Source organism: Mizuhopecten yessoensis, unplaced genomic scaffold (genome assembly GCF_002113885.1).
Source record: "Mizuhopecten yessoensis strain PY_sf001 unplaced genomic scaffold, ASM211388v2 scaffold10383, whole genome shotgun sequence".
NCBI lineage: Eukaryota > Metazoa > Mollusca > Bivalvia > Pectinida > Pectinidae > Mizuhopecten > Mizuhopecten yessoensis.
In genome coordinates this window covers 230,897-250,479 of record NW_018408519.1, presented here as the reverse complement: position 1 = coordinate 250,479, position 19,583 = coordinate 230,897, and the positions used below count along the sequence as shown (strand labels likewise).

The 19,583-nt window shown below is 37.2% G+C and overlaps 2 protein-coding genes across 2 annotated transcripts in view; one reads left to right on the top strand and one right to left on the bottom strand.

Moving 5' to 3' along the window:
• Positions 1-18,763, top strand: part of LOC110460396 (adipolin-like) — an 81,946-nt gene extending 63,183 nt beyond the window's left edge. Inside the window, exons 4-8 of the mRNA XM_021513270.1 lie at positions 12,149-12,189; positions 13,326-13,493; positions 16,667-16,866; positions 17,420-17,498; positions 17,941-18,763. Of these exons, the coding sequence (XP_021368945.1) occupies positions 12,149-12,189; positions 13,326-13,493; positions 16,667-16,866; positions 17,420-17,498; positions 17,941-18,039 (587 nt within the window). The 3' untranslated portion in view covers positions 18,040-18,763. The remainder of the gene's footprint in view (positions 1-12,148; positions 12,190-13,325; positions 13,494-16,666; positions 16,867-17,419; positions 17,499-17,940) is intronic.
• LOC110460397 (adenosine receptor A1-like) lies at positions 3,735-7,029 on the bottom strand. Its single transcript, XM_021513271.1, has 2 exons — positions 6,115-7,029; positions 3,735-4,249 (listed from the first exon to the last, which is right to left on the bottom strand). The coding sequence occupies exons 1-2, from the start codon at positions 6,958-6,960 to the stop codon at positions 4,214-4,216; spliced, it is 882 nt and encodes a 293-aa protein (XP_021368946.1). The 5' UTR covers positions 6,961-7,029; the 3' UTR covers positions 3,735-4,213.
• Positions 18,764-19,583: the final 820 nt, after the last annotated feature.

Here is a 19,583-nt window from a genome sequence, read left to right as displayed (position 1 = left end):
TCAGATACATACAAGACACAACCTGTGCTAAAAGACCACTTCAGATACATACAAGACACAACCTGTGGTAAAAGACCACCTCAGATACATACAAGAAACAACCTGTGCTAAAAGACCACCTCAGATACATGCAATAAGCAACCTTTGCTAAAAGACCACCTCGGACACATACAAGAATCAACCTGTGGTTAAAAAACCACCTCAGATACATACAAGAAACAACCTGTGCTAAAAGACCACTTCAAAATCTTCCAATTGTGGTTATATTTCTATAACATACAGTAATGTTTTTTTCTAGGCAACCTGCACAAATGAAAGGACTATTTACGGAGTTGTTTATAAACTGTATATGATAATGATGTCTACAATCAAACTCCATGAAAACGTATATGACTATAGATGTTAAAGTACATTGTGATAGTATAACCTTCAACTGGATTGCGGACAAATACTAATGCGCGTTAAACCAGTTGCAGACAATCCCGTTCGAAATTGAAAATTATAACTTTGCATTGATTGACTTTAAAACCTTTTTTGTTTTTTCTTTCTCGGAGATACAACATGTAGGTAGAAATGCACCTATACAAGGTTGATTCGACATGAATCGAGAATACGATGGTCAATTTCGAAAGCATTCTCGTGAAGAAATATCCTCATATCGTATGTGTTGTTAGATATATTGATGAACCTGTCGGGATAAATATCTTCATCTAAAAACACGTGTTTTCACCAGCATGTGCGTTCAGCACGCGAGTGTTGTACCAATCCTCATCATAGTTTTGATTTCTTATCTTAGGTAAAATATTATGTATGACCCTTAAACAAATAGTCAATAGAGCTAATAAACAGATACCTGCCAGTTTGCCCTGCTGTTTCCTGGGGTTAAGTGTTATATCAACGACCCATTCAGTCCCCACGGCTGGGGAGTCGGGAAAGAAAACCCGGGATCGATAAAATTACTCAGAGGAGGATGAGCGTATGGTCGTGTGGGTGGTCAGCAAATACGTCAATGATGACGTCAGCCGTAGGGAAATATACTTTCTATGACCTTAATGTTTCACACGTAGTTATACGTTTTGTCTGTACGTTACAACTTATCACGTGACTGGCATTGTCATTATCTCCATCAATATGACTTAATTAAATAAACACGAAATCAATAATTAGATTGATTGATATAACTTAATATACAAATTTGATACGTAATTATTGTACAATACATCAGGATTATTTTGATATATTATTTATATCTTTCGCACGCAAGGCAATGCTAGTATATTATTCAGATTCCCTAATGTAAACAAAATAAGTGAGAGTTATCATTAAACCAAGAAATAGAGAGAACGTTTGATCAGACGACACTTTAGTGTCTTTACCCTCAATCTTTTAAAATACAATTGCTTGTTTAAGGCAAAAAGGTATGTATGTATTAATATCTAATCCTTAGTTCTAATTCATTTGAGGTGTAACACGGCATTTGATTGGTCAATCAAAATAATTTGCAACAGTAAAACCACGATATACATGTACCGTTCGCAAATTTCTCATTTGCATATGAAGGCCGGATGGCGATTGTTAATGACGTCGTTGACCCCGACTGACCCTGAAACGTCTTGAAATTTTGAATATTCGCCTCACTTTGAATAGAGAGATCAAAAATTTGAAGAAAACACTCAAAATATCTTAAAATAGTTGTTTCTTTCGGTGGTTTTGATTGATATGAGTTAGAATGGGGATAACCTTCTGTACTCCGCGTCACCAGTAAAACTCAATTTGCGACAGAATAATCACTATATACCGCCGCAAATTTCAAAATACAGTAGGCCTAGGGTTATCCCCTAAACAAACCGGCGCAAATCGGCTCCGACTAAAGGATATTCAAAGAAACATTGTATACTTGGCAGCTATGTTTTGTATCCCTGATGTTCACTAACTTGTCTTTTGTAGCTAACTCTATAAAAGAGACAGCTTACAAAAAAAAAGGTAAAATTGTGTTTTGACAAAACTTGTTATAGAACCATTTACACGAGTAAAGTTTCCGCACACGACAATAAAATATGATTAAAACTAATATTCCAAAATATAGTAATCGTGTTGAACTGGAACACCATTATCTCCTTTCATATACGGCATATTTTGAAGTCACAATATTTATTTATTCTAAAAATACAAAGAATAAACTACTGTTTTCAAATTTAATATGCTTAGGTTTGTGATATTAAAGGTTTCGATTTTTTTTTTTGATTTGTGGTACCCTTTAACGAGCACTATTAAACCACTTGAATTGGCGATGACTTATTTTCGTATTGTTAAATTTGCTTATCACAACGGACCAGTTACACATCTAGATCTATATACATAGAAAATACCGTAAACGTTGAATTTGTTGTCTCCGTCTTTCACGAAAATCAAGAATATAATGTTACTGTGAAAATGATCCGTTATGTAGTATATAAATAAAACCTTTTAAATTGTAAAAACATGCCTGTAGTGGGCAGGTATGACTAAATGTGAATATGTAATTAGTCTGTTTCCGAACTAAATGTGTACACAGACGGTTTCATCGTGATTACTTCTCCAGTGTCATGGTGTGTGAACGGTATACGCCGGGGACACCTTGTGTCAGACGTATTAAGATGGTAAACGATTCTGCATGTACAATGTAACGTTTATTTAGACACAGCCGTTGGTGTGTGTGTTAAATTTAGTGTTATATGTTTGCACGAAACGAAATAAGTCGGAGAGAAACATTCAGGCATTGCCTCTGATCTGAAAAAGCCTGAAAAAAAAGACAAAATGTTTTTGAAACCAGACGCAATGCTCACGTTCACTGGTAAAACCTTGTTTTTTTAAAGTACGACTCAGAGTAATATTCATTTGTCGACGATAAAAGAGAAATTCATTAATCGATAAAAGAGAAATGCATTACCCGATAAAAGAGAAAATTGATTTTGATTTTTCTGGCAGGAACAGCAATTCAGGTATTTCTTATGTAACGCTAATTCTTTCAAAATAAATAGATAATTAAAGTGTATTGCGTTCACGTGAAACTCAATTCGTGTTATCTATTGACCAATACTCGTACATAACGTAGCAAGGGTTTTCTAATATAGTTGCATTAAACTCCTTGTATCGTTCACCTGATATCCAGAAATGAGATACTAATAACAACTTAGTATCATGATTTGTGCCACATTTGTTGAAGAAAACGTAAGCCCCTTCAGAACATATGTTTTCCCCATTTTTGAGGAGCTCCGTGATTTTGTATCCATTTATTTTGGCACAACTTCTGTTCCCGTATACGCAGTTGGTGTTTGTTTCGTATCGAGATTGAGTATCGATTTCATCATTGCATATTGACGCTGTGAGGGCGATAGCTTTCATTTTCCCAATGTGACAGTTACACCTCATTGGTATGTTAAAGCAATGCTTTCTATTTACCCTTATTATAATCATATATCATATAGTTATTAAGACAGTTTCTATCTCTTTCTTCTTTTTCTTTACTTCTTTCCTGTCTTTTATACACCTCTCTGGAAGACTGTTGCCGTATGATCAAAGTGAACCTTTTCAACACAAAACCGTTTCGCTAGAGTATCCGAGGTCATAAAGTTATACTGAATTGTAATTATGACGAAAACACTGAAATCACGACCCCATTAAAAGAAATATAACGAACAAAGTTTTACATATATCTTTTATTACAAAATCAACCTTTAGTTTAGAATATCTCATTTGGATCGAAATTCTAGAGTGTCGCTCTATAATATTTAAAAAAGCTAAACATGAGTTGAGAAATGGGATCTATTGCGAGCGGGAGTCTTTGTTTTCGAAGTAAGAAGTTGTTCCTGTTAAGCACAGAAATATAAAGGTATGCTTTATTATACAAAGATTACTAATGCAGCAAATCAGTGATACATTTGCTTGTCTACGTTCCACTTATTTTCGTCACGGCACACACGCCGCCACTATGGGATGAAGGTTACGACGATTAATGATTATTCCAAGCATACATTGATGTTCTGGTGTTTTTCCATGTTCACACCATATCGACCACGTGCAGAAAAACGAGCAATGCCAAATGCGATGTTTACGTGTCACGATCCATGGCCACTCCGTCGTCTGTTTGAGTGTATCTGGGATGCTGGCAGGACAGTTGCACGTGCAATGTAGCGTACGTGGGTAGAATCGGGCTGGTACGCTTCATCACTCTCTAGAATGTTAATATGTCATAATCCGTACCGTCTTTCTGGATAGGGTATAATAATAAATAGGATTTCAGATAAAGTATTGTACATGTATATATATATTGTTGAAAAGATCATTCTTGTTCTATCTATTTCTGCAAATATTATTGATGCGGAAACGTTTTTCAACGAAAGTATAGAAGAAACTCATTCCGTTATATCCTTTAAGTGAATGCATGTTCCATCGGTGAAAGTATTCGTATTTCCATTATAATAATTCAATTATCGAGAACGCTTCTTTCCATTATACATAATATTCGTTAAAAGCATATTATAATCATTTCTGCGAATATCATTGACGCCAAAACGTTAACGGCTTAGTTTTCGTTCAAGTACTTCTTTCCTAAGTACTTTATTTTTGCAAACACGCTCACATACATTTCCATGGTTATGCTTCAAAATAAGTCATATGTTGATAATCAATGTTCTACATTTTTTTAAAATTTATATTCAAAGCATTACCCGTATGTACGACACATCATACATGTAATACTGCATCTGATAAACCGTATATACTATATATGTACAATAAAAACGCTTTACAGATAGGTACTCGAGTTTGAAAATTGATTACGCAACACATACAATTGTATATATAACAATGATACATTGTACACACTAACGAAGTTTTTTAGAAATCGGATATTGTAATATAATGTTTGCTAGACAAAACGAGCCTTTAAAAAAAAAGGATTAAATGGAAAATTGTACAAAATACACTGATACCAATCTAATCTTAGGTAACAGTACTAGCGTACAGTAGCGTACGGTGGCCATGGGTGATATTTTTGTACAATGAATAACCCCTGTAATATTATATGTATCAAAACTTTAAAAAAAAACAGCTCTAAAATTGGCATATACATGATGAATTGGACTATGTGGGCTTCACATTTAAAAAAAAAAAAAAACGAATTTGGCTTGAGACTACATTTTTTGCTATTTACAAATCTGTGTCTACACAACAAAAGCTAGTTTTCATGTAGTCTATTTTTGTACTCAGCACATGTGTAAATATTGTGAAAAATCCAGTTTGACGAACTATGCTAAAACGTGAGTATTTCTGTTACCGAGTAGGTGATATTTAATTTAAGACAGGTTTTGAGAAAAAATATACTACTTGCGTTGGTCAAATTTTGGGTTAAAAATAATGTTTTTTTGCACTTTTTGGCGTTTTTTTTGATGTGGTAGCCATGGTTTTCACAAGTCCCAAATCTAGGGAAATCACTTTTTTGAAAAACATGCATTGTTCTAAAATAAACGTTTTCAAAATGTAGTTTATAAATATATATATATATATATATATATATATAGTAGATTATAAATAAATAAGTCCTTGCGAAGGAAAATATAGAATAAAAAAAACATATTTTTTTCTGATCGTCCGCTCGGCCTTTCTGCCTTCTAGGGCTTCTTCAGGCGGATTATATATATATGTAGGTGTGTTGTGCAGGATGAATCCGCTATCTATGTTTATCCGAGACATGCCCTTTATTTTTAGTGTCAATCCATTTCTACTATACTCTGCTATACCTTAGCTATTTGAGTATTAAATACGACGCTAATTTATGATTGCACTGATTGAAGTTTCTGTATGAAGTTTTCCATTAAATTTATTATGACGGCGCCAATTCATCAATGCGCTTACCTGTACAATGCAATAACATAATAACATTTATGTCCGCTAAAATAAGTATACTCATTCAGTATACCGAAGATTGGGGTTGTTTATCATCCGAGAGCAAACTTACATCATACCAGTAATTAATCATACGACACCAATCAGAAGCTTACCTGGTAACGTTTTGAAATAATTATTTATGGTTTATTGTTATTCATATATGACAACACACGTTGTAACATGCACCTTTGTTTTCTCTGTGAGTACGGTCCGTTCCCCAGACTGTCGTGGATGTAGAGGCGTAACACGACTCCTATTCCCACGAATCTTAGTCGAGACGAATTCACGGATGTTTCTATTTCCGTATCCATACACTATCGGACTGATGACGCTGTTGCAATTCGCGAACACCAGCGTTAGAACCCATAGAATGTCCGGTGTGGGAGCGTACAGACATTCTACGGACACCACAGAAGTTAGTGGGCACCAGGAAATAACGAAATAACTAGCCGACCACAGTAGAATATATAATATCTTGACTTCCTCTCTCATATCACAGTCTGAAGCCATTGCTGCCTGTTCCACTTTGCGCCTTGCTACTACGACAACTTGAAAGTACATGGCCGCCACGCCTATATACATAGAGAGTATCATTGTTAGCAACAAGCTGATGTAAGAACAATGGAGGTGTTCTAGTCGACTGCACGGTGTCTGATATACATACTTATAATGTGGAGTAAATGAAACTGTGCTTCCATATCTTAATTTTTCTTCCCGAAGTCGATTCCATCCTAGAAATGAAAACATCGCAAAAACCGATGGCAATATCCAACAGAAACCAATGATAACTTTGACTTTAGATTTTACAGCCACTTTACTGGCCTGCAATGGATGTACGACTTTCAGGAAACGCTCCAATGCAACAAACATCAAATGAAACGTTGAAACTAATGGGAAGAGTAGAATAGAAATTTGATGTGCCAGACAAATGTACTCATTCACATTGGCCTCTGGTAAAACGTGATGTATGACCTCCATCGGGGTAATAAACAAACCAAGTAGTAAATCGCTAACAGCTTGACTGGCCGCCATTTTGTTGTTGAAAGATTTCGCCGCTACTTTTTTGCGCCTTATAAGCCACAGAAGAATCCCGTTTGTTGTCACCAAAGCTATTCCAAGTACGAGAAACAAGACTGTAACACACAGTTCCAGGCCTGAGGGAATTAGGAGTGTCCAGTCCAAGGTGTTCGTGTTGTTGTCGGTTGACACACTTGTTGTTCTCGAAACTTCAGCCATTTTAAAGAAATGTGCGTATATCTCTAGTAAGTATAAGCCGTAATAGGAGGAAACAGAGTTAATATTCCCCGCTTGTTCTTTTACTTGCCCTCTGACGTCACATATTGGCAATATGACTAAAACACGTCATACTATTAAGATTGATATTCAATATCCAACATAACATTCCTTTCTCAAATTGAATGTGATAAAACACTAGTTTGGTTCTAAGTTCCATTTTACAGTAAATCTTAGCATGTCTTCTGTAAGAATGACACAGAACTTTTCATCCGATTGCCGAGTCTTCGCATGTTGTACTATACATTCCATCCATTATGCGTTTCATGTGAAGAATTTATATCAGTAAACATACTTCTGCGACATTGCAACCTTCTTTGAAAATTTGCACTGTTCTGAAATTGTCGGAGTGCACTTGTGTGAGTTGACAAAATCATATACTGTGATCTGCAACATCCGATGTGTATATGTGTAGAGTTCACCACAGACATATTCTACAGGCTACATAATCAATCCCAGCTTCTTCATTCGTCATGAGCAGGTTCCAAGACATAATGTAATTAAGAAATTACTTTGACTATTTCCTCTTTAGCAAGTAATCAATAAACGCACGTGCAAAGTAATAACTAAGACCAGGAAGATGAAAATCAAGAATCGTGTTCAGGTAGTTGACCAAGTCACAATAAATGATCTCGACCTGCCGGTTAACCATGTCAGAACGATCTCGACCTGCCGGTTAACCATGACAGAACGATCTCGACCTGCCGGTTACCCATGACAGAACGATCTCGACTTGCCGCTTAACCATGACAGAACGATCTCGACCTGCCGGTTTGCAATGGCAGAACGATCTCGACCAGCCGGTTAACCATGACAGAACGATCTCGATCTCGACCTGCCGTTTAACTATGACAGAATGATCTCGACCTGCCGGTTAACCATGACAGAACAATCTCAACCTACAAGTTTACCATAACAGAACGATCTCGACCTGCCGGTTAACCATGACAGAACGATCTCGATCTCGACCTGCCGTTAAACTATGACAGAACGATCTCGACCTGCCGGTTAACCATGGCAGAACAATCTCAACCTACAAGTTTTCCATAACAGAACAATCTCGACCTGCCGGTTGACCATGGCAGAACAATCTCAACCTGCCGGTTAACTATGACAGAACGATCTCGACCTGCCGGTTAACCATGGCAGAAAAATCTCAACCTGCAAGTTTCCCATAACAGAACGATCTCGACCTGTCGGTTAACCATAACAGAACGATCTCGCCCTGCCGGTTAACCATGACAGAACGATCTCCCTCTCGACCTGCCGTTTAACTATGACAGAACGATCTCGACCTGCCGGTTAACCATGACAGAACGATCTCACTCTCGACCTGCCGTTTAACTATGACAGAATGATCTCGACCTGCCGGTTAACCATGGCAGAACAATCTCAACCTACAAGTTTACCATAACAGAACGATCTCGACCTGCCGGTTGACCATGGCAGAACAATCTCAACCTGCAAGTTTACCATAACAGAACGATCTCGACCTGCCGGTTAACCATAACAGAACGATCTCGACCTGTCAGTTAACCATAACAGAACGATCTCGACCTGCCGGTTAACCATGGCAGAACAATCTCAACCTGCAAGTTTACCATAACAGAACGACCTCGACCTGCCGGTTAACCATCACAAAGCGACCTCGACCTGTCGGTAAACCATGGCAGAACGATATCGACCTGCCGGTTAACCATGACAGAACGATCTCGACCTGCCGGTTAACCATGACAGAACGATATCGACCTGGCGGTTAACCATGACAGATATATCTAAACTTTTCTGTTAACCATGACAGAACGACCTCGACCTGTCGGTTCTCCAAGACAGAACGATCTCGACCTGGCGATTAACCAAGACACAAAGCTTTTGACTTGCCTACTGACCAACACATATTGTACCTGATCTGCTATAGTTTATCAAGCCACATCGACCTAGGCCTGCTGTCTGACAGAGGATGTTACGCTTTCGAATTGACGGTCTATCGGGATCAAACTACTCTATAAAATCTTACATTTTAATGTTAATTTAAAAGTAAAGCTAATTTAACGATCTCTGAATTTATTTGTACGACCACGCTATTTTGTATGCCTTTTATGGTGATTTCGCTCTTTCTATGTTCTATATTCGCGAAAAAAGATAGCATGATGTTTAGTTAGTTCACAACCGTTTAACTCGTGATATTGGCATGTTTATCGGGATCACCTCGTGTTTAGATTTTGTTTGAATTTCTCGGACGGATATTGTAGATTTATAGAAGGTCATGCTTGCTGGAGGTTCAACCAACCCATTTTGGAACCCAGCATGGACAAATAAATGCTATAATTAATAAGTTTACATGACAAGAAATATCGTCATGAATGTAATGTTTTTTTCAGATAATCACCGCAATCCGACAAATCGTGCCAAATGTGTTAGTTTTTATGTCATTTGATATCATATTATCCCGTCCTTCACAGGTGTGTCTCCCGTTTTACCAGGAAAAGATCATTTTTATTTAACTTTAGATGTGGTTCTTTGCCCCTTGAAATTGCAAAAGGTAGGCATGCCCGACCTGTGATTCCTGTGTCAATAATAGGTTATATAAATTGTGAAACAATGATGTAGAAAACGAGTATCATTTTTTAATGAAATGTATATTTTATGATGATCTTAGATCTGTAATTTTAACGAAAGCAAACAATGTATATGAATTCATTTCAATGATATGAACAAATTTGAACAGTTCAGATATGTGATGTGTGAACCAGTTAGTTCTCCAAAAAAACATTAGCTACCCAACGTTCTCTTATGTGGAGAAGAAGAACTATGTTTCTCCCATATCAAAGTATGTATTATAATTATATGTGCAGGTATGGGGTGGGGGATATCTAATTTGTCGGTAGGGATAGGCCCAACCACTCTTGTATATCTCTTACCCTGTTGGGGTACACGGTATAATATATGAATATTATAGTCCTGCTACTAGTAACGATTTTTTTATCAAGCACATTTGTTTTTAGACTTTTACAAAGACTGGTTAATTGAATTACATGTCTGAATATGGTAAATTTGTATTGTTCTTATAGCGTGTCTAATAAGTCATTTTGGCTAGACACATTTTATATTCAAAGGTATATATGAATCGTGATTTTATGAATACTACGTGTTTGACACGAAAATAAAATATCTGATTAGATTTTTCTTTTGTATAGACTTCATGCAATTATTATTTCAGATAATCAATGCAATCCGACAAAAAACGAATCAAAGGTGTTAAAATCATTTAGATAGCTTGTTCGTATCGATTACACGTTTGGCAATTGGCAAATTGATATTTCTTGTAACTTATTTAAGTTATAACACATAACCAGAAGGATACAGTACACCAACTTTTAAACATATTTGACACCTTGAGGTACTCCTTACAAAATGCCTGCTTTCTACATTAGGATATACGTGGTTGTTAGGCCCACATTGGTTCGCTGTGGGTAACAAGGTTCTAGTTTTGTTCCAACGGTTGGCATGTATTCCCGGAAAGCCTGGTTATCTTCCAAAATGTGAAATAATCCTATCCGACTGGTGCTTTTACCATTAAGTTTTTCCATTTATAACATAAACTTTTTTTTTTGCTTTAAAATATCAAAGGAAAAACATGCTTTAATTGAACTGTAGAGTGTATTATTTTTTCTTGTTTTTCACTAATGAGCATGTGTTTTTGATAACAAATACGTTCTTATGGGTGCTAGGAAGAAACCGAACAATGTTAGCTAAATGAAATTAAATACGTGATAATATGTTATAAATCTAAACTAGTCATTATAGCGTTAAGTTAACAAATCACCACGTGTCTTTATCCGGTGCCTTGAGGAGTTGAACAGTTTTATCAGTGAACATGTGTTTATGTGTACTTTTGCATATTTTTCTGTTAATTCTATAATAAAGGGCAACAGATGCCGCCCCGTCGAAACGCTTATATAAACCCATGTCAAACAAACCCGCATTCCATCATCGACCTAAGTATGTACCAGACCATACTGTAGATACAACACACGTTAGCACTTGGTATGACCAGGAGACTGTTGTTACATGTTTCTATTGTAAATACCGATATACCGATATACCGAAATGCTCTTTGGAAGTTCAGAACCGACTTGGAAATAAAGAATTAAACAAACGTAAGCGAAAAGAGACATTTTTTTAAAATCTTACAACTAGTACCGATAATTTTTCGCTGCAGTTTAATTTTCGCCCTTTTTGTCTTCCATGATTTGGGCGAATTCCTCATTACAGCGAGTTTATGAAAACAGCATTATATAGATACATGTAATAATGAAATGTGAAGGGCGAAATCAACACTATGCGAAAATGTATTTCATGGGCTGAGGGCGAAAGTTTGACTTCGCGAAAATTTCTCGATATGCTTCACCCAAATATTTTATTCGATATGCTTGCTTTCTTTCGCGTGTGCAAATGTTTGCGTTGCGACTCTTTAGAACTGATCGCGATGAGGAAATTTACGTGTTGTTACGGGTTCTAAAGTATTTGTATTCTGTATATTATGAAATGAGTTATTTTCTTACTTTTTTTTTTAAATTTCATTGATTTCGTCGGTAATCTTCATCCATGAATCCATAGGTCCACGAAGTAATTACAAGTTTGATATAAAGAAATTCTCTGTTTGAGTGGGTACTCGTATTCATGTACCGACGAAATTGTATTTTGTTGGGAAAACCACGAAATGTGGGCCCACGAAAATATCTGATTTCAAAGTATTTGTAGTCTATATTACCTATAAATAAATATTCGCGAATATGTGAAATGAAATAAAACAAATGTTTGCATGTTTTTTCCTGGTAGCAAAAAAATACATAAAAACTAAACAACTAGCTTTTTTTCCATTTTCCTTTCTCTTTACTTTATCAATACGTTTTATTTATTTCAGAGGCTGCTGAAAAGCGAGCAGATGAGCTGGTCAGTGAAAAGGTATACGGCTAATATAGTTTTACATTCACTTACACGAAATAGATACTTAGAATAAATATAAACATTAGTATAAGGCAAAAAAATGTATGTTTCGGTTGATATGACTGAACAAATAGGGCGGGTCAATAAGTAGTACGAATTATTCTGACGTTATATCGATTTTTTTTTATAAAAAAAAATCGATAAAACGTTAGAATAATTCGGACTAGTCGATACGGGGGTGGGGTCTAATTGGAAAAATTACAAAAATCACACCAAACATAGTTATTCAGGAAAATTGTGTTTTTATCTCACTTGAATGCACTTTAATGTCCCTTTCGAACACACCGAAAACTGTAAGCGCCTTTATGTCACTTCTCTATTTCATAAGCTGGTATCAAAACCAAATTTAACCTGAAACATACATATTTAGTTTTTGGCCTAATAGTCAAGTCAAGTCAAGTCAATTTTGTTTATTATAGTGTCATATATCACAATTACATCGTACAAGTATATAATTACAGAGTATAAAAACATTTAGTTACATAACATCTTATTGTAAAAATATATAGATCATATCATATTTTTGTTAAGAACAGCTATTATACATAATAAATTAATAAATTAAAACAAACTATCACATGTGCCAATCCAGAGAGCAGGTGATGGGACAGCCCCTACCTAACAAGCTCTCTGGATTTTGTACTTACATATTATATACTGTAACAGTTAAAAGGTTTCTAATATACACAAGCAAGGTAGTTAACTCATTCACCCCTGAAGATACATTTGAACTCTTCCAATTCAAAGGTTGAAATAGTTCATTCTGAAATTTCACGGGTGAAAGATTTAATGGTACATGTTCATCCTAAATGTGTTATAGAAAATCTCATTTAGTGACCAATCGTCAAAACCAGAGGGTGCATGCACAGGCAAATGCGTCAGGTCAGTAATCCGGCGATTCTCCCTTCCCTCTAGTTAAGAAAAGAGGGAAGGGAGAATCGCCGGATTACTGACCTGACGCATTTGCCTGTGGTACATGTAACGTTCAGCGGCCCGATACATTTCTACACTGAACAAAGTTGACATTTATATCTGAGTTTGGCGACAAATTCGGGTAAAAAACATAATATGATTCGTTGCATTTGTGCTTCCAGTGCAGTGCGTGCCAGGAGGCAGTGAACGGAAGTAGAATCCGAGCCCCACAGGACGAAGCGGAAGTCCTCTCACACGTTCCCCGGATATCCGTCGGCTTCCACATGCGACTTCGGAGAAACATTGTCGTGTCAGGAAAAACGTTTATGGAGCTTAAAACATTTCACCAGGTAACCACTAGTTATGTGTGACGTCACTTTTGGAATAATGCTATTACATTTCCTTAAGGACCCTCGTACTACTGCTAAACACTGTAACTTAGTGTCGGAAACTTTTTTGTCCGACATGACTATAGCTTTGATAAATCATTTCTAATAAAATGCTATCAATACACTAAAACTATAGAAAAGTTAAGCCATTACGCAATTGTTGATTTATTTATTTATTTATTTTAAATATTGGAACATTTATGTTGATAAATATAGTCTGTATGTAACAGTGTTCTGAATGATAAAAACACCGCGGGGCTAAACATAGCTTCTAACCCTGAACTTGAGACTGATTAGCCATCGCTCTAACCGATTGTGCTACCTGTTAGACGGACGGAAGTATCCTGGCCTAATTGCTGTACAGTTATATCTAAACGGAAGTTAATCGGACTCTCCTGCGTATAAAACACCCACAGTGCAGTGGGACAGGGATCCTCAAAACACAGCGCAGTGGGACACGGATCCTCAAAACACAGCTCAGTGGGACAGGGATCCTCAAAACACAGCTCAGAGGGACAGGGATCCTCAAAACACAGCGCAGTGAGGCAGGGATCCTCAAAACACAGCGCAGTGGGACACGGATCCTCAAAACACAGCTCAGTGGGACAGTGATCCTCAAAACACAGCGCAGTGGGACAGGGCTCCTCAAAACACAGCGCAGTGGGGCAGGGATCCTCAAAACACAGCTCAGAGGGACAGGGATCCTCAAAACACAGCGCAGTGGGGCAGGGATCCTCAAAACACAGATCAGTGGGACAGGGATCCTCAAAACACAGCTCAGAGGGACAGGGATCCTCAAAACACAGCGCAGTGAGCCAGGGATCCTCAAAACACAGCGCAGTGGGCCAGGGATCCTCAAACCACAGCGCAGTGGGACAGGGATCCTCAAACCACAGCGCAGTGAGGCAGGGATCCTCAAAACACAGCGCAGTGGGACACGGATCCTCAAAACACAGCTCAGTGGGACAGTGATCCTCAAAACACAGCGCAGTGGGACAGGGATCCTCAAACCACAGCGCAGTGGGGCAGGGATCCTCAAAACACAGCGCAGTGGGGCAGGGATCCTCAAACCACAGCTCAGTGGGACAGGGATCCTCAAACCACAGCGCAGTGAGGCAGGGATCCTCAAAACACAGCGCAGTGGGGCAGGGATCCTCAAAACACAGATCAGTGGGACAGGGATCCTCAAAACACAGCCCAGTGGGACAGGGATCCTCAAAACACAGCCCAGTGGGACAGGGATCCTCAAAACACAGCTCAGTGGGACAGGGCTCCTCAAAACACAGCGCAGTGGGGCAGGGATCCTCAAAACACAGCTCAGTGGGACAGGGCTCCTCAAAACACAGCGCAGTGGGGCAGGGATCCTCAAACCACAGCTCAGTGGGACAGGGATCCTCAAACCACAGCGCAGTGGGACAGGGATCCTCAAACCACAGCGCAGTGGGACAGGGATCCTAAAAACACAGCGCAGTGGGGCAGGGATCCTCAAAACACAGCTCAGAGGGACAGGGATCCTCAAAACACAGCGCAGTGAGGCAGGGATCCTCAAAACACAGCGCAGTGTGGCAGGGATCCTCAAAACACAGCTCAGTGGGACAGGGCTCCTCAAAACACAGCGCAGTGGGGCAGGGATCCTCAAAACACAGATCAGTGGGACAGGGATCCTCAAAACACAGCTCAGAGGGACAGGGATCCTCAAAACACAGCGCAGTGGGCCAGGGATCCTCAAAACACAGCGCAGTGGGCCAGGGATCCTCAAAACACAGCTCAGTGGGACAGTGATCCTCAAAACACAGCGCAGTGGGACAGGGATCCTCAAAACACAGCGCAGTGGGACAGGGATCCTCAAAACGCAGCGCAGTGGGACAGGGATCCTCAAAACACAGCTCAGAGGGACAGGGATCCTCAAAACATAACATGATCCCCGTCGTCAATCACTGACGCTAATCCTTGCTCTTATACCGTCCATAAAATTATGCAGTGAGATTATAATTGAAGTATCTAACAACAATTTAAACCTGTATACAAGCAAACAGCGGCGAATGTGGGACTTTAGTAAGCACAGACTGTATATCAATTTTCAGAATTAGTGAAAAAATACGACATCATGTATAAACGTATTCATGGTTTTCTATCATTTAGTCGAGGACTGTTTCATTTCGGTCGGTCAAATTTCTTATACCCGTTAATTTCTATTTATTCATTTGTATTTTAACCTTTTATTTCCTTAATATTTTATGACCATAATGGAAACAACATTCTTTATATCAAACAATAGTTTGCCAACGGTATTCCGATAAATCTGACACTTACAATTTTTCGTCACGCTTATTTTTCCTAATTCTTTGATACATGTATATACATGCAAATTATTACCATTGCTATGGAACAGAGTGTTGTACCATCTCCGTTACTTGCTAACAAATTCCATTGTATGGTGTTCACGGCATATATAAAGGGCGATAACTCCTACTTACATATCGAAATGTAGTTGTGCTACAGGTGATTGATACTGGAGGGGTCATGGGCCGGGGCCATTAACCTCTCCATGTTCCATTTTTCTTTTAAATTTACATAGAATGGCCCCTGTTAATTTTGATATTGACTAAAATTACTGAAAATGGCCAACTGCTCTCAAATTCGAGGATTTTCCCTGTGTACGGTAACCTTCCTTTAACTTCTGTTTGGATATAACTGTATAGCACAGTTAGGCCAGAACACGTCCGTTGACCCAGAATATTGGTGTTGGTTATATTTTGTTTATTTTATTTTCATTATTTTGCATTAAAAGTCCCGCAAAGTTTGGTTTGTTTTTCAAAATTGATTTATCACGAAAAAACACAGTTTCCATCACTGAGTATAAACCATATTTTATTTCGTAAATTTGCAATTACAATATACAGGACATTTAATTATTACATACATCACTTATAAGTTACAGTTTTGGCAATGGTACGGGGTTCCGAAACATAATACCAAATCCTATTTTTTCAACTATATACAGTGTTATATGATTCTTTTCCATCATGCATCTGTTTAGAAATAATATATCTATTTAGAGGCATCGACCGATGGCTCAATTTACAAAACTGACATGGTTTATAATAATGAAGTTCCACTTTTGTTTCTATCAGCCTTTTGCAGGCGGAGCCTTTCATAGAGGAGACACGTTCAACGCTCGGAGTGGTCGGTTCGCGGCTCCCACTGACGGGATATATCAATTCTCACTCAACCTTCACATTCGGGCCAAAAAGAAAAGTCGTCGGAGCAACCTGAAAAAACGAGATACTATCAACACTCAAGTCTGCATAGATAGTTTATGTCAAAACTTTGCGTAAGTTTGTCTCCCATACCCCGTGAAAAATGTAGCAAGAAAACTGTATATGTGGTTAGTTTTGATACAGAGGGACAATAATGTTTCCGGTCGAAATTCGGGGGCTTTAGGACATTTTCGGACTAGGAAGCCAGTTAGTTGAACAAGTTTTTTAATAAGATTTCACAAGCCATACTTCAGAGACACTTGTCAAGAACTAACTGCAAGAGGTAAAACATATTTCTCTAGTTTTAGCGAAAGAAGGATAAAAAACACCTCTTGCATGTCTTTCATGAACAAAGTTAACGATTGTCTATTGCATATACTTATTGATGGGAAATATAGGTTTTTATTGTCTAATGGGAATTTTATGAGTGAGAATCCTTTTTGTATTCGTAATGTTTATCATTATTGTTTACTTTTTCCAGAGAACTAATTTTGTTATCATGTGCGTGCGTGTGTGTCTTCTTTCCTAGGTCATCTGAATACACAGGATTGCCTTGTTGACACACTAAAATACATAATTTTGTCTTTGAGAGCGAGTCCCTTTACACTTTCCATTTTTACATTCCAGGTCTCTGAAACATTATACCGGATTGGAAAGTAACAGCAAGGTTTTTACTGTTAGTTTCACAGGGTTTTTGGAGCTAAAGGTATGTTTAAATTTTCCTTTTACCTAGAAAATATAAAAAAATAAAAAAATAAATAAGAAAAGATTAAAATAATCTAAACATAAAACGTCATACGTAATATAAATCTAATATAAGATTGATATTAATTCTAATTTGCAAAAACATCAACGCTCTCTTTACAAAGATTTGGATATAAATACGACTGAAGTTCCTTCCGAACGGTTTACCCGGAACTTTCTATTTTTACGGATGTTATCATTTCCCCCAGATTAGCACACTCTGTGGATTTTTTTTTTTTTTTATTGTTACAATGGTTAAATATTGCTTATAGTTATTTTTCTTTCAAATTTCAAAATCTGTTCATCTTGATATCAGTTATTTCCAGACAATTTCTAAAAGACGTTGATAAATAAGAAACATCAATATTACTTTTTAATAAAAAAATATTTGATTTTCTTTTCAGGTCGGTCAATATGCATCGGTATACGTCGACAACGCCTCCAATCTAAATGCTGTTGTGCAGAGTGGGTCGGATTTCACAGGTCTACTAATTGGATCGTGATTAATTCGATTATTGTATGACGTCATGATATCACCACAACATGAATGAGAGACAGTGACGTCATCATGTTAGAACAAATGGTGTATATCTTTAGAACCATTATGACGTCACACAACATGTTGACACAAGGACATCTTAATTCTAGCACAAAGGGTTACGTAATGCGAGACCATGTGACGTCATATATTATACTGTTTGTGGTATATAGGACACATTGACGTCATATACAATTTGTGTGACGAGGAAATGTCATTATAATCACGCATGGTGGATTGGATATGACGTCATAGTATGGTAAAAAGTGGTGCGTTAAGTGAGAAACTGTGAGTCATAATACAAAGATATATGCCGGATTTCTATACGCGACAATACGACCTCATGCTGTATGTTTTACACAATGACGTCATAATACCATACCACACGATATATGTAACGAGAACCAATATGTTAATTGAACAATATTTGTGTCAGGCAGTGACGTCATACATATTTTGGACAAAAATGACGTCACAGCAGAATGTTTCAAAGACATTTAAGTCCTGCAATATGTATGGCAATTTACGCCATATAGCAGACATGACGTCATATGAATATCGTCCGCTCAGGTGTACAGATGGTTTTTTTTCTAAAAAAGCTGTGACGCAGTTCATTACGTAGACAATCAAAAACGTATATATCTATATGTGTATATATCTATATGTTTATATCTCTATGTGTATATACCTATATGTGTATATATCTATATGTGTATATATCTATATGTATATATATCTATATGTGTATATATCTATATGTATATATATCTATATGTGTATATATCTATATAAGTATATATCTGTATAAGTATGTAAGGATAGTGTGGGGCAGCTTCACAAAACTTGATATATATGTGCATTTTTGTTTGTTTATACATTTTGTGAAAAGTACATCTTTTTGGTGGTGACACTGACATGTAAGTTAATGCTGTAATTCATTTCATTTTTGCAAATACTTCTATTTTATAAATGAAACGTCGTAACACATGCGTCATATGTTTGCATTAATATTCGTGAGATATTTAAATTTGAGGTCAATTATCCACGAGGTACAACTTCGATGCGTTAGCTGTGTTGTTTAAGTAGGCTACGTTATAGAATCTATGTCCAATATGTGTCAAAACATCTGCATCTTTAATTGGATGAGAAGATGTGCATATTCTACTACTTGGTACTGTATTAAACATTGTTTTATAGAGAGCCATACTCTCTAGGTGTTTGGTTGGTAGCATTAAACATTGTTTTATAGAGAGCCATACTCTCTAGGTGTTTAGTTGGTAGCATTAAACAGCATTCACAAAGTTTGCATCGTCAACAAATGAATTTCTGCAGAAAATTATCTTCGGAAAATACTGGAAATATATTTAATAACTGATGGATGTGTGTTTGTAGAATTAAACTTACAAACAAATGTAGGCACATTTTAATTGTAATTTGGAGATAATTAATTAAAGTGATTAGATGTTTGTAATAGTATACGTAATGTCATGTACATGGATCTAAGCATGA

Coding starts and splice junctions, on each gene's coding strand:
- LOC110460397 (XM_021513271.1), bottom strand. CDS start 6,960: ATGGCGGCCAGTCAAGCTGTTAGCGATTTACTACTTGGTTTGTTTATT. Junction 4,250..6,114: donor TACTCACAGAGAAAACAAAG/GTGCATGTTACA, acceptor TACCCTATCCAG/AAAGACGGTACGGATTATGA.